The 15,502-nt window shown below is 48.5% G+C and overlaps 1 protein-coding gene across 1 annotated transcript in view; it reads right to left on the bottom strand.

Moving 5' to 3' along the window:
• Positions 1 to 1,798: 1,798 nt before the first annotated feature.
• Positions 1,799 to 15,502, bottom strand: part of DNAI4 (dynein axonemal intermediate chain 4) — a 48,530-nt gene continuing 34,826 nt past the window's right edge. The window contains exons 15-17 of the mRNA XM_075320332.1: positions 6,495 to 6,721; positions 4,614 to 4,767; positions 1,799 to 1,914 (exon numbers count right to left, since the gene is read on the bottom strand). Of these exons, the coding sequence (XP_075176447.1) occupies positions 1,864 to 1,914; positions 4,614 to 4,767; positions 6,495 to 6,721 (432 nt within the window). The 3' untranslated portion in view covers positions 1,799 to 1,863. The remainder of the gene's footprint in view (positions 1,915 to 4,613; positions 4,768 to 6,494; positions 6,722 to 15,502) is intronic.

Below are 15,502 nucleotides of genomic sequence, written 5' to 3'. Positions count from 1 at the left end.
AGCTTACACTGCTTAGTTTTCATTATAATAAGGAGGCAAAAAAATGTCACTGCACTTGTTCCTCAAATATTTACTGGTCTCTACCAACTCAGCACAATACATGGGCCAGATGGACATCAAAATTATAACCCCTTTATGACTGGCTGATTTTCCATTTTTTGCGCTTTTCCCCTCCCTTTCAAGAGACATAAAAGTTTTATATTTTTTTTACAGTTATAATGACTTGGTTTTTGTTTTTTTTTTTCCTTTTTAGGCCGTAGTAAGGATTTGTGTTTCTTGTAATTTTAACCTGCACTATTCATTTTACCATATAATGTACTCAAAAAAATGAGAATCAAATTACAAGTGGTCTAAAATGATAACCAGCCCCCTTCCACCCTAAAACGCTATTTTTTTGGGGTGTGTTTGCTTTTATGATGTTTATTGCGTGGTAATACTGACCTGGTAACAATTCATAAGATCATTTTAATTTTAGCAGTATAAATTATATAGCACCTACATATAATGCCTAACTTTGCAATTCAGCAACAAACATCTTGTAGCAAGAAGAACTCCTGCATTTTTGGTGCGTTTATCACCAATGGGTGAAAAACGCTGAAAAAAATTGCCATGCTGCATTTTTGTGGTCACCACAAAAATGCAGCCCCCAAAAAATCAATGTGCAATGGCTTTTAGACACCCAGTACAACTATATACAGTGTGTCCACCCATATCCTGTCCACCGCCATTAACTTGAGAACGGCGGCAGCTATAGGCATAGGAGTGGTGTCTAGGTATAGTAAAGTAGCCATGCGCTACGCAATGAAACCACCTATAGCGCCACCTGGTGGAAAACAACGGAGTTAGCATTTTTATCTTGAAAACGGAACGAGATAGAGAAAAAAAGTGAATTAAGAAATTGTAGGGCATCATCAATTCAATACGAATCGACACCTTGCATACAGAAATGCTATGATATGAAGCCCATGACCCCCCCCTCCCAAAAAAATATTGAATGTTGGTCACGCATATGGCGCTCATTTATCTTTGATGCTCAAAGTGGCCACTGTCAGCTGCAATGCACATCTGGACTCTGGACAGCATACTGTATCTTGCTGCACGCTGTGCAATATGGTAGGTGACACGTTTGCACAAGCATCTGTGATACGTCGTCGTAGGTCCTGCAATGTTGGTGGAGGGGTCGCATACACCTGCTGTTTGATGTGACCCCACAGAAAGAAGTCCAATGGGGTCAGGTGAGCGTGGAGGCCTCTCCATGCAGCCACCATACCCAATGACTTGTAGGAAGGGCTCCATGAGGTATCGCTTCACGTCCGCAGCCTTGTGAGTCTTACACGTTCTAATCATAGCATTTCTGTATAAAATGTGTCGATTCGTATTGAATTGATGATGCCCTACAACTTTGTAATTCACTTTTTTTCTCTATCTCGTTCCGTTTTTAAGATATAAATGCTAACTCCGTTGTTTTCCACCAGGTGGCGCTATAGGTGGTTTCATTGCGTAGCGCATGGCTACTTTACAATAACTACACACCACTTCTATTCCTATAGCTGCCGCCGTTCACAAATTAATGGCGGGGGACAGGATATGGTTGGACACACTGTATACTTTCATCTGAAGATCTCTGCTTGTTGTCAGTGAGTGGGGACAATTATTTGCATTCAAGGGGCTTTTCCAATTTAATAAGAGTGCCCAACATAGTAAAGAGTAGAGAATGGCCCCCCAGCTATAACAGACTGAGGACATGTAAAATCCAAAACCAGACACCAATCAGGACACATTGTAAATGTACATATATTTTTATTGCTCAGGTTCTAGGACATCGCTGGTTCTGTCCATTTGGAGCCAGATCCTGCCAACATTTCACAGCTGACTTGCCAGGGTCGTGTCAATGAGTTCACATAACGCATTCACCTGTAAAAGACGACATGTCCAGGTTACAGGAAGATGGGCCACAGCCATAAGATGTGTGTACAGATCCTTAATGATGCGGCATAAGTGCTTTTGTCATAAATCCAAACCTTCACCATAAAACTGCACTCAAACAGTGAGTCACTCGGGGAAAGGGGCTTTTTTTGCAGAAAGCGAGTAATTCTGTGTGTCCTATAAATAATATGAGCACTTTCGTGCAACGGGTAGGAATTTATGAGCTGTCCCTCATGTTCAGACAAGTATCTGCCGGAAATGCAAAAATGTTGGTTTATCATCCCCTGATGAGAGAATTAGCAAAAGCATCAGTCAGTAACCACTGATGGCGGCACTAAAGCGGGCTTTACACGCTACGATATCGTTAATGAATTATCGTCGGGGTCACGGTGTTTGTGACGCACATCCGGCGTCATTAACGATATCGCAGTTTATGACACTTATGAGCGACCTTAAACGATCGCAAAAGCGGTCAAAATCGTTTGCCACGGAGAGGTCGTCCTGAAACAAAAAATCGTTTTCTACTTATTAACGATGTTGTTCCTCGTTCCTGCGGCACCACACATTGCAGGAGCAATGAACATCTCCTTACCTGCCTCCACCGGCTATGCGGAAGGAAGGATGGAGGTGGGAGGGATATTCCGCCCGCTCATCTCCGCCCCTCCGCTTCTATTGGACGCCTGCCGTATGACGTCACTGTGATGCCGCACAAACCGCCCCCTTACAAAGGAGGCGGATCGCCGGCCAGAGCGACATCGCAGGGCAGGCAAGTCCGTGTGATGAGGGTAAGCAAGGTTGTGCGGCACGGGCAGCGATTTGCCAGTGTTGCACAACCGACGGGGGCGGGTACGATCGCTTGCGATCTCGCTAGGAAGATCGCAGCGTGTAAAGCCCGCTTAAGGGTACGTGCCCATGATCAGGCTTCCTCGCATTCTGGACGCAGCGTAATTTCTCTTGCGATGATGCTAGTGTCGTGTGTAGGGGAACGCGCTTTATGTCCCCATGATCAGGCTTACGGACTGTGTATGTTCATGGTGTTCTCCTGCTCAGAATACACGGACATGCTAATGCTCGGAAACCCACACCGCAGGTCAGTTAGTTTACGAAGCGTTAAAAAAAAAAAAAAAAAAAAGTGGGCAGGAGATTTGTATAAATCCCGTCTTCTGTGCTTGTGCTGTACAACGCACCGTTTTAGATGCAGCGAAAACATGCTACTAACACCGATCATGGGCACAGGTCCCAACAGTGCCCATAGAGGCTCTCATTCAGCTTTCCAGAAAACTGTGAACGTCATGTTAGTTCGGCATTATTACGCAGAGTTTCACTCCATCCCGCACAGATTTGTTACAAATACGTAGCAAAATCTGCAAGTGCAACACGTGGAATTTTGCTCTGTATAACGCAAAGGGGGAACCATCGGCGAGGTTTGAAAAACATTTGCAGCATGCGATGGCTTGAAAAATTGAGGCATCGCCATAATCTGCACTGAAATTGTTATAAATTCTGAATTTATTGCATTGTGTTGTAATTTTGTTGCCCTTTAAAGAAATAACAGCATCAATGCTACACAGCGTCATTGTGTCAACCCAGCAGAAATTGGCTAATTTGTGCGCTAAGTACCTAATTTTTTTAACCATAGTTTCTATAGCAGTAAGGCAATTTCAATTTCACATATTATAGTATTTCAGAGTGCAGCGAGTGTATTTGTTGGGTTAGGCCTAAGACACACGGCATGAAAATAGAAGCGAGTGGGATGCGATAAAAAATCGCATTCCACTCAGACCAATATTAGCCTGTGTGCCAGCACCCATGAGCAATTATTTTCTCAGCCCTAATCGGACCAAGAAAACATGCATGCTGCGACAGAAATGCATTCCTGGCTTCTCTCGCACCCATTCAAGTCTATGGGGCGAGTGGAAAAAAAAAAAAAAAAAAAAAAAAAAAAAATCGCACTGCACTCGCAGTACACCGATGTACTGCGAGTGCAGGGCAAGAATGGCAATAGCCGGCTGCGGCGGAGAGCGGGAGATAAATCCTCCACAGCACCAGCCCGCCCCCCGCAGCTGAGGTCCGATCGCATGCCAGCTTGAGCAGTGTCATGCGAGGATCGCAGTAGTGCCCCATGTGTCCCGGGCCTTATAGTGACTAATTCTCTTGGCTTGCACCTGTTCACACTTGTCTTCTTGGAGGTCCTGGTCAGTTTTATATTTGTAGTACACCCCCTTCTGACTTAGCACTCCGCTCATCAACCTGGGGTGCTTTCAATTAGAGCTGTATCCTGCCTGCCCTTAAAATTGTAGGTTTTCAGCCTGGGTAGAGGCATATGAGATTAGGGTCCCAACAAAGGGGTACACCTTGTCGCTGGCTGCTGGGCTCTCATGAATTGGCCAATTTGTGCACTAAGTGCCTCATTTTGTTTTCAATAAGTTCTATAGTAGTAATGCAACTCCAATTTGTTATATTTAATGTATACATATTCTAGCATTTCAGGGTGAAGCTGTATTTGTTTTTTGTTTTATCACCATAGTTCAGCAATTCTCAATACAGACTTGGATAAATTGGAGGGGTGGAAGCCAAAGGAGACATTTTGGAGCTGAAGAGGGGTTCATGCTTGGTTTTGTGGAGGTAAAAATACCAATTCAGGCCATAAACCACCAGTACTGTAGACCAGTATACACATGGCCCACCTGTGACGCTTCTACGCTGGACACGTTCCTCAGGGTGTACACACCGACTTGTCCATCACTGTCTCCTATCAGGACACATTCAGTATTCTTGGCAAATAGCAGGGTTGTAAGTTTCACGCCCGGGTTAGCGGAGCTCACGATGATTGGATCTAAACTGTACGGAAAATATAGAAGAATAGATAAGACAATGAGGATAGTGTATATGATTGCCATATGTCACTGCAGATTTACACAGAGGCTACGAAGTAGCTGTCTGACAACAACCATTGTCGGCCATATTAGCGTTTATTGCTTGGTGACCCATTCCGTCCCTCTTTCAACTCTTCCTGGAAGAGGACACCCGCCCTCTCACTTCCTTTTCCCTGTGCAGAAGCATTCTTGATTTAACCTATGACTAACGAGTCTGAACCAATATGGTAATTTATAGTTTATACAGTTACAGGATTTATTTTTCCTTAACAAAAAAAACCCAAAAACAATTAATCCTGGGACCGTTCATCCTCTGTGACCAGACATGGCAACAGTTCTGGGAAAGGGTACACTTGCATGAGCATATGACTGGGACGAGTGCAATGCGAGAAAATCTCACATTGCACTCGGATCAATATAATTCAATGAGGGAGAGCAGATGGACAGCTTTTTTCTTATCCTGATTCTGGATAAAGAGAAAAGTCGCAACATGCTGCGATTGTCAGGGAGAGACTTGTCACTCGCACCCTTACAAGTCTATGGGTGCGAGTGAAACATTGGACTGTGCTCGGATGACATCCAAGTGCAGTGCGATAATTACATCAGCTGACAATGGAGGAGATAGAGAGATTAATCCCTCCCTCTCCTCCGCAGCTGTGATCTCATCGCAGGATTCGATCACAGTTACATGGCACTCTGCTAAGGGTGGTGTCACACACAGCGACGACAACGACGTCGCTGCTACGTCACCATTTTCTGTGACGTTGCAGCGACGTCCCGTCGCTGTGTGTGACATCCAGCAACAAGCTGGCCCCTGCTGTGAGGTCGCCGCTTGTTGCTGAATCATAGTATCATAGTATCATAGTTTTTAAGGTTGAAGGGAGACTCTAAGTCCATCTAGTTCAACCTGTAGCCTAACATGTTGATCCAGAGGAAGGCAAAAAAACCCCAATGTGGCAAACAAGTTCCAATGGGGAAAAAATTTCCTTCCTGACTCCACATCCGGCAATCAGACTAGTTCCCTGGATCAATACCCTGTCATAAAATCTAATATACATAACTGGTAATATTAAATAATTAAATATTAAATATTAAATTGAATGTCCAGCTTCATTTTATGCTCGTCGCTCTCCCGCTGTGAAGCACACATCGCTGTGTGTGACAGCGAGAGAGCGACGAAATGAAGCAAGCAGGGAGCAGGAGCCGGCATCTGGCAGCTGCGGTAAGCTGTAACCAGGGTAAACATCGGGTAACCAAGAAGCCCTTTCCCTGGTTACCCGATATTTACCTTCGTTACCAGCGTCCGCCGCTCTCGCTGCCAGTGCCGGCTCCCTGCTCTGTGCACATGTAGCACAGCGACGCGTGTCGTTATGATCGCTGCTGCTTCTGCTGTGTTTGACAGCTAAGCAGCGATCATAACAGCGACTTGCAAGGTCGCTGTTGCGTCACAGAAAATGGTGACGTAACAGCGACATCGCTGTCGCTATGTGTGAACCCAGCTTTACACTTGCAGCACAGTGGGAGCCGAGGGTCATTAGCATATGGCATCCAATGCACTCGCATCGAATGCCATACCATTGTGTGAACCCAGTCAAAGTGCAGTACCCCTCCAATCTTGTCTGATGTACACTGTGATTTACCTCCTCAGCAGTTTCAGGTGCTGAGTTACGCTCTTCTTCTACAATTACTTACGTGCTAACACTCAAGTCCCAGATTTCCACCCGATTCTCGTTGACTGCCCCAAACACTAGCGGTGAACTTGGAGACCACATGATGTCATGGACGGCATTGGTGGTGGCAGAAAATGTTAGGATGGGCTGTAAGATATCCTGACGCCATAAGTGGATGCACCAGTCGGCCGAACAACTCAGGAAGACGTCTGGGCAGAACGGAGACCATGCCAGCTTATACACCGGACCCTGCAATGTGACAGCAGGTGAATGTAACACAGCTGCAAGGAAGAAAACGCCACATGCATTACTATATTGTGTTCATTCCTTTTAAAAATGTCATTGGCTAAGAAGACCATCTTTTGCTCTGGAGGACCCGACAAGTCCATGAATTAGGAGTACAGCCTGTAGATTTAGAGGCACCATGCAATACTTAATTTCTCCTGGGGGGAGGGGAGGCTGCGGGGTAAAGGAACACTTGTTACAGGTTATAGCTGATGTGTAAGGCCAGTTTCACACATCCAGCATTTCGTCGGATTTCCGGGTCCGTCACACTCCAGTACAGTGTACTACAGTACAATGGCATTGCGGCAACCTCCGGTCACATGACAGCATGTGACCGGAGCTTGCTGCGATGCCATTGTAAAGTATTAACACTGTACTGGAGTGTGCCGGACCTGGCAATTCGGTGAAGTTTCGGATGTGTGAAACAGGCTTTAGGCCATGTGCCCATGGGTGAATGTACCTGCAGATTTTTCTGCGGAAAACCCACAGATTTTCTAGATTTTCCAGATAAATCTGCGGGTTTACACAAGTACAGACACTCCCCATGTTATCCTATGGGATTTGGGGAGTGCTGTATTAATGCTACGGTTTTTGCTGCTACGGAAAATGCTGCGGATTTCCCACAGCCGCACGTCACTGCATGTCAATTATTCATGCGGAATTATCTGCAGAATTCCTGCCTTTCCACTATGGAGATAAACGGCAGGAAATTCGCACTGTTTCCGCAGGTTTACCGCATACAATTCCGCAGAAATACCGCATCAATGGATAACTGCGGATTCCGGGAGTTGCTGCGTGAAGCTGCGTAAATACCTTCAGAAAAGTCCACAGGTACGTTCTCCCATGGGCACAGGGCCTAATCTGGGATCTCAGCAGGGAAATGCCCCTGTGATGAGCCAAAAAGTGACTTTACAAAGACAATATGTATTTTTTTTTCTTCAGTTCAGGGTTTTTACTCTGTAAATCTCTAGATACGCAGAGCGGACCCCAGTGCACAGTCTCCACTCCCACATCTTCCTATACACGCAGACATGGCTATATTACTCATCACATACAGACATACGTCACGCAGGCCCCCGGGGTGACTCACCAGCAGCTCTCGGCTTCAATAAAGTCATTCTTAAATTAAATCATCTCCAGCGTCAGGAAATCTATTAAATGTACTTTATTAAGATGAGGAAAATCCGATTATCCAGGAACACGGCTCTTCCCATAATTCTATCAGAGAAATCAACCATGGTATTCTAATAAAGCAACTGCGCTGAGCTTTAACAGAAACCACGCGGCCGGCGCCTAACCTCACGGGGTCAAATCTTTACATTTTTGGGGGGGGGACAAAAAAAGTTGATCACAGGGAGTGCGGCCATCAGCTATTCTCTGTCATCGGCAGGAGAAATAGTGAGGGTCCGATTCATGAAGACTCATTTTATACGGAAAGGGAAAACTGGCATAAGATGCGCGTGCCTCTAAATGAATAAGGCGCATCTTACGCCTCCGTCAAAGAGGTTACTCCAGTTTAGGGACATTTCTGGAGCAATTGCGCCACTTGGTGGCCTAACCTTAGAATTTGTCTGTCTGTGTTTCACCATGCCTCATCCCAGTTCAGCCTACATTGGTGAAGGGTGGCCGGTAATGGTGCAAAATAGTAAAGTCAGAAAAGTTTTGCACAACTTCAAAAATGTAGCGACACTTCAGAATTTTTGCATAAAACGCCTTGGAGTAAAACACCCTGATAAATTAAGTGTTTTGTTTCCCTGCAGCGCCACCACAGGCGAAGCAAAGCATTACAATAAAGCTACCCAGGAAAAATTAATGGGTTGTGTTTGCAACATTCATATAAAAAATTATAAAAGCCATTCAGTTCTGCTTATTCTTGATGTAAAAAAATAAAAGGGGTTTCTCAGTTCTATCCATCGCTGGAAAAGATGGCTTGCAACCAATATGGCTACCGTCACAGTTGCTACAGACACTGACACCTAGGCCCCGACTCATCAATATAATTTCCCCACTTTTCTGGAGTAATTTGCTCCTTTTAAGTGATTTTATTATATGGACAACTTTTTAAAATTCTCTTTTTTTTTTTCTCAACAACTTTATCTAGAGGTTTTTGATAGATTCTTGAAATGCAACTTCTTCCAGACATCACATTTTTTTTGCTGTACCTTGCCCTAGTTCCCCCCTGGAGTAAGGTTTCTGGAGGAGATTTTAATTTGGTGCATTTTTGTGACTTTTGCAAAGATCTGTGATTTTTTTTGCTTTGGAAAACAAATACAAAAACTGAAAAAAAATAATAAATAAAAAAAAAAAAAAGAAGGGAATTTTGTTTACTTACCGTAAATTCCTTTTCTTCTAGCTCCAATTGGGAGACCCAGACAATTGGGTGTATAGGCTATGCCTCCGGAGGCCGCACAAAGTATTACACTAAAAGTGTAAAGCCCCTCCCCTTCTGCCTATACACCCCCCGTGCTCCCACGGGCTCCTCAGTTTTGGTGCAAAAGCAAGAAGGAGGAAAAAAATTATAAACTGGTTTAAAGTAAATTCAATCCGAAGGAATATCGGAGAACTGAAACCATTCAACATGAACAACATGTGTACCCAAAAAAACAGGGGCGGGCGCTGGGTCTCCCAATTGGAGCTAGAAGAAAAGGAATTTACGGTAAGTAAACAAAATTCCCTTCTTCTTTGTCGCTCCATTGGGAGACCCAGACAATTGGGACGTCCAAAAGCAGTCCCTGGGTGGGTAAAATAATACCTCGTAATAGAGCCGTAAAACGGCTCCTTCCTACAGGTGGGCAACCGCCGCCTGAAGGACTCGTCTACCTAGGCTGGCATCCGCCGAAGCATAGGTATGCACCTGATAGTGTTTCGTGAAAGTGTGCAGGCTCGACCAGGTAGCCGCCTGACACACCTGCTGAGCCGTAGCCTGGTGCCTCAAAGCCCAGGACGCGCCCACGGCTCTGGTAGAATGGGCCTTCAGCCCTGAGGGAACCGGAAGCCCAGCGGAACGGTAAGCTTCGAGAATTGGTTCCTTGATCCACCGAGCCAGGGTTGATCTGGAAGCCTGTGACCCTTTACGCTGGCCAGCGACAAGGACAAAAAGTGCATCCGAGCGGCGCAGGGGCGCCGTCCGAGAAATGTAGAGTCTGAGTGCTCTCACCAGATCCAACAAGTGCAAATCCTTTTCACACTGGTGAACTGGATGAGGACAAAAAGAAGGTAAGGAGATATCCTGATTGAGATGAAAGGGGGATACCACCTTAGGAAGGAATTCCGGAACCGGACGCAGAACCACCTTGTCCTGGTGAAACACCAGGAAAGGGGCTTTGCATGACAACGCCGCTAGCTCAGACACTCTCCGAAGAGAAGTGACTGCTACTAGGAAAACCACTTTCTGCGAAAGGCGTAAGAGAGAAAAATCCCTCATTGGCTCGAATGGTGGTTTCTGAAGAACCATCAGCACCCTGTTCAGATCCCAGGGTTCTAACGGCCGCTTGTAAGGAGGAACGATGTGACAAACCCCCTGCAGGAACGTGCGTACCTGTGGAAGTCTGGCTAGGCGCTTCTGGAAAAACACAGAGAGCGCTGAGACTTGTCCCTTAAGGGAGCCGAGCGACAAACCCTTTTCCAGTCCAGATTGAAGGAAGGACAGAAAAATGGGCAAGGCAAAAGGCCAGGGAGAAAAACCCTGAGCAGAGCACCACGACAGGAATATTTTCCACGTCCTGTGGTAGATCTTGGCGGACGTTGGTTTCCTGGCCTGTCTCATAGTGGCAAAGACCTCTTGAGATAATCCTGAAGACGCTAGGATCCAGGACTCAATGGCCACACAGTCAGGTTGAGGGCCGCAGAATTCAGATGGAAAAACGGCCCTTGAGATAGCAAGTCTGGTCGGTCTGGTAGTGCCCACGGTTGGCCGACCGTGAGATGCCACAGATCCGGGTACCACGACCTCCTCGGCCAGTCTGGAGCGACGAGGATGACGCGGCGGCAGTCGGCCCTGATCTTGCGTAACACTCTGGGCAACAGTGCCAGCGGAGGAAACACATAAGGGAGCTGAAACTGCGACCAATCCTGAACTAAGGCGTCTGCCGCCATAGCTCTGGGGTCTTGAGACCGTGCCATGAACGTCGGTACCTTGTTGTTGTGCCGGGACGCCATGAGGTCGACGTCCGGCACCCCCCAGCGGCAACAGATCTCCTGAAACACGTCCGGGTGAAGGGACCATTCCCCTGCGTCCATGCCCTGGCGACTGAGATAATCTGCTTCCCAATTTTCTACGCCTGGGATGTGAACTGCGGATATGGTGGCTGCTGTGGCTTCCACCCATAGCAGAATCCGCCGGACTTCCTGGAAGGCTTGCCGACTGCGTGTTCCGCCTTGGTGGTTGATGTATGCCATCGCTGTGGAATTGTCCGACTGAATTCGGATCTGCTTGCCTTCCAGCCACTGCTGGAACGCTTTTAGGGCCAGATACACTGCCCTGATCTCCAGAACATTGATCTGAAGTGAGGACTCTTGCTGGGTCCACGTACCCTGAGCCCTGTGGTGGAGGAAGACCGCTCCCCACCCTGACAGACTCGCGTCCGTCGTGACCACCTCCCAGGATGGGGGTAGGAAGGATTTCCCCTTCGATAATGAAGTGGGAAGAAGCCACCACCGAAGGGAAGCTTTGGCCGCCTGAGAGAGGGAGACGTTCCTGTCGAGGGACGTCGGCTTCCTGTCCCATTTGCGCAGGATGTCCCATTGAAGAGGACGCAGGTGAAACTGCGCGAAAGGGACTGCCTCCATTGCTGCCACCATCTTCCCCAGGAAGTGCATGAGGCGCCTCAAGGGGTGTGCCTGACCTTGAAGGAGAGATTGTAACCCTTTCTGTAGTGACCGCTGCTTGATCAGCGGAAGCTTCACTATCGCTGAGAGGGTATGAAACTCCATGCCAAGATATGTCAGTGATTGGGCCGGTGTCAGATTTGACTTTGGAAAATTGATGATCCACCCGAAACTCTGGAGAGTCTCCAGAGTAGCGTCGAGGCTGTGTTGGCATGCCTCTTGAGAGGGTGCCTTGATCAGCAGATCGTCCAAGTAAGGGATCACCGAGTGACCCTGAGAGTGGAGGACCGCTACTACAGTAGCCATAACCTTGGTGAAAACCCGTGGGGCTGTCGCCAGGCCGAACGGCAGTGCCACGAACTGCAGGTGTTCGTTTCCTATGGCGAAGCGCAAGAAGCGCTGGTGCTCTGGAGCAATCGGTACGTGGAGATAAGCATCTTTGATATCGATCGATGCAAGGAAATCTCCCTGGGACATTGAGGCGATGACGGAGCGGAGGGATTCCATCCGGAACCGCCTGGTCTTTACGTGTTTGTTGAGCAGTTTCAGGTCCAGGACAGGACGGAAAGACCCGTCCTTCTTTGGGACCACAAACAGGTTGGAGTAAAAACCGTGACCCTGTTGCTGAAGAGGAACAGGGACCACCACTCCTTCTGCCTTCAGAGTGCCCAGCGCCTGCAGAAGAGCCTCGGCTCGCTCGGGAGGCGGGGATGACCTGAAGAACCGAGTCGGGGGACGAGAGGTGAACTCTATCTTGTAACCGTGAGACAGAATGTCTCTCACCAAACGGTCTTTTACCCGTGGCCGCCAGGTGTCGCAAAAGCGGGAGAGCCTGCCACCGACCGAGGATGCGGATTGAGGAGGCCGAAAGTCATGAGGAAGCCGCTTTGGTAGCGGCACCTCCGGTGGTCTTTTTAGGACGTGACTTAGACCGCCATGAATCAGAGTTCCTTTGATCTTTCTGAGGCCTTTTGGACGAGGAGAATTGGGACCTGCCCGCGCCTCGAAAGGACCGAAACCTCGACTGCCCCCTCCTCTGTTGGGGTATGTTCGGTTTGGGCTGGGGTAAGGATGTATCCTTTCCCTTGGATTGTTTGATGATTTCATCCAAACGCTCGCCAAACAATCGGTCGCCAGAAATTGGCAAACTGGTTAAACGCTTTTTGGAAGCAGAATCTGCCTTCCATTCCCGTAGCCACAAGGCCCTGCGGATTACCACCGAATTGGCGGATGCAACCGCCGTACGGCTCGCAGAGTCCAGGATAGCATTAATAGCGTAAGACGCAAATGCCGACGTCTGAGTGGTTATGGACGCCACCTGCGGCGCGGACGTGCGTGTGGCTGCGTCAATTTGCGCTTGAGCTGCTGAGATAGCTTGTAGCGCCCATACGGCTGCGAATGCTGGGGCAAAAGAAGCGCCGATAGCTTCATAGATGGATTTCAACCAGAGCTCCATCTGCCTGTCAGTGGCATCTTTGAGTGAAGCCCCATCTTCCACTGCAAGTATGGATCTAGCCGCCAGTCTGGAGATTGGAGGATCCACCTTGGGACACTGAGTCCAACCTTTGACCACGTCAGGGGGAAAGGGATAACGTGTATCCTTAAGGCGCTTAGAAAAACGCTTATCTGGACAAGTATGGTGATTCTGGACTGCCTCTCTGAAATCAGAGTGGTCCAGAAACATACTCTGTGTACGCTTGGGAAACCTGAAACGGAATTTCTCCTGCTGAGCAGCTGACTCCTCCGCCGGAGGAGCTGAGGGAGAAATATCCAGCATTTGATTGATGGACGCAATAAGATCGTTCACTATGGCGTCCCCATCAGGAGTATCAAGATTGAGAGTGGCCTCAGGATCAGAATCCTGATCAACTGTCTCCGCTTCATCAACCAAAGATTCCTCCCGCTGAGACCCTGAACAATATGATGATGTCGAGGGAAATTCCAAGCGAGCTCGCTTAGTCGGTCTGGGGCTGGGGTCTGTGTCAGAGCCCTCAGCCTGGGATCTATGAGACACCCCGGGGGGACAATGTTGGTCCAACTGAGGGGGGCCAGGGAACAATGATTCCACAGCGTCCCTGTGCTGAGATACTGGTCTGGACTGCAAGGCTTCTAGTATCTTAGCCATAGTCTCGGAGAGTTTGTCCGTAAAGACTGCAAACTCCGTCCCCGTCACCTGGACAGTGTCAGCAGGTGGCTCCCCCTGGGCCCCTCTTAGCAGAGGCTCTGGCTGAGTAAGTGTCGCAGGGGCCGAACAGTGCACACAATGAGGGTCAGTGGAACCTGCCGGTAGCGGGGTCGTACATGCGGCGCAGGCAGCATAATAAGCCTGTGTTTTGGCACCCCTGCCTTTTGTGGGCGCCATGCTATTGTCTTCCCTGAGCAACACAATAGGGTATATAGCCAGAAATCAACTGTGCACCATACAGTGTAAAGTATATACCATAAACATATAATGTATAGTTACACTACTGCACAATGGGGCTAGCACCACAGGTGCTGCTTACCACCCGCTTAAAGCGGTTGTGAGGCCACCAGAGTCCCTGCCTGGGTCTCCCAGAATTTGTCCCCCTCTGAGCGTCCGAGGAGCTGACAGGAATGACTGCCGGCGTCCTGAGGAGAGGAGGGAGCCGTGGGCGTGACCCAGAAAGTGCGGGAACTGGTGCCCCACTGTGCACATTGAGAGGGGTGGAGTATGCAAAGCATGCTCCAGCCCTCAGTACTGCTCGTTCTGTGCAGCGTCCCGCCCTTCCCCTGCCTGTCAGGGCCGGGGGTGGGAGGAAAGAAGACTAGGCCGCAAAAGCCGGGGACTCGAGTAATAAGCGCGGCCGCCGTATAAGCGCGGCCGGCGCGGAAGTCCCCGGCGCACTACAAGTCCCAGCCGCGCCGCAGTGTTTCCATGGCAGCGGCGGTCAGCGCGGTAGTCCCTATACATAAACACACTCAGCGACGCTGAGTGTGTAATGGCACATTTAACCCGGTCAGCGCCGCGGCCCAGGTGCACTAGCACACCCAGCAATGCTGGCGTGTTGCTGTGCGCTGTCCCCACAGGAACACAGAGTACCTCCACGTAGCAGGGCCATGTCCCTGAACGGTACCCGGCTCCTATCCAGCAGGCCCCACAGGAGTTGTGGATGAAGCACGGTCTCAGTGCCTGGAGACCGATAGGATCCCACTTCACCCAGAGCCCTAAGGGGGATGGGGAAGGAAAACAGCATGTGGGCTCCAGCCTCCGTACCCGCAATGGATACCTCAACCTTAACAAGCACCGCCGACAAGAGTGGGGTGAGAAGGGAGCATGCTGGGGGCCCTATATGGGCCCACTTTTCTTCCATCCGACATTGGTCAGCAGCTGCTGCTGACCAATCTATGGAGCTGTGCGTGCATGTCTGCCTCCTTCGCACAAAGCAAAAAACTGAGGAGCCCGTGGGAGCACGGGGGGTGTATAGGCAGAAGGGGAGGGGCTTTACACTTTTAGTGTAATACTTTGTGCGGCCTCCGGAGGCATAGCCTATACACCCAATTGTCTGGGTCTCCCAATGGAGCGACAAAGAAAAATACTTTTGTCCAAAGTAGAGCATTTTTTTTCAAACTGTGCCAAATTCATTTATTACCAGCGGCATTTTGAAGAAATTGACAAAAAAAAACCATCAGCAAATACCACAACAAAAGACAAGTGACTTCAATAAATTGTTTTTTCTGTGTTTTTCCAATGCATTGCATGGGGGGAAAACGCAGAAAAACGCAGGAAAGAATTGACATGTCGATTTTTTTTTTTTTAGCTCAAAAACGCAGCTTAAAAAAAAAAAAAAGTTGTGTGCAGACATCAAAAATGAAAACTCATAAACTTTGCTGGGGAAGCAAAGTCCTGCAGTTTTGAGCCCCAAAACGCACCCGAAAAACGCCGTGAAAACCGCACTG

This window comes from Anomaloglossus baeobatrachus, chromosome 8 (assembly GCF_048569485.1).
Source record: "Anomaloglossus baeobatrachus isolate aAnoBae1 chromosome 8, aAnoBae1.hap1, whole genome shotgun sequence".
Taxonomy (NCBI): domain Eukaryota; kingdom Metazoa; phylum Chordata; class Amphibia; order Anura; family Aromobatidae; genus Anomaloglossus; species Anomaloglossus baeobatrachus.
The sequence above is the reverse complement of the archived record's forward strand: the minus strand, read 5'-3'. Positions and strand labels throughout refer to the sequence as shown.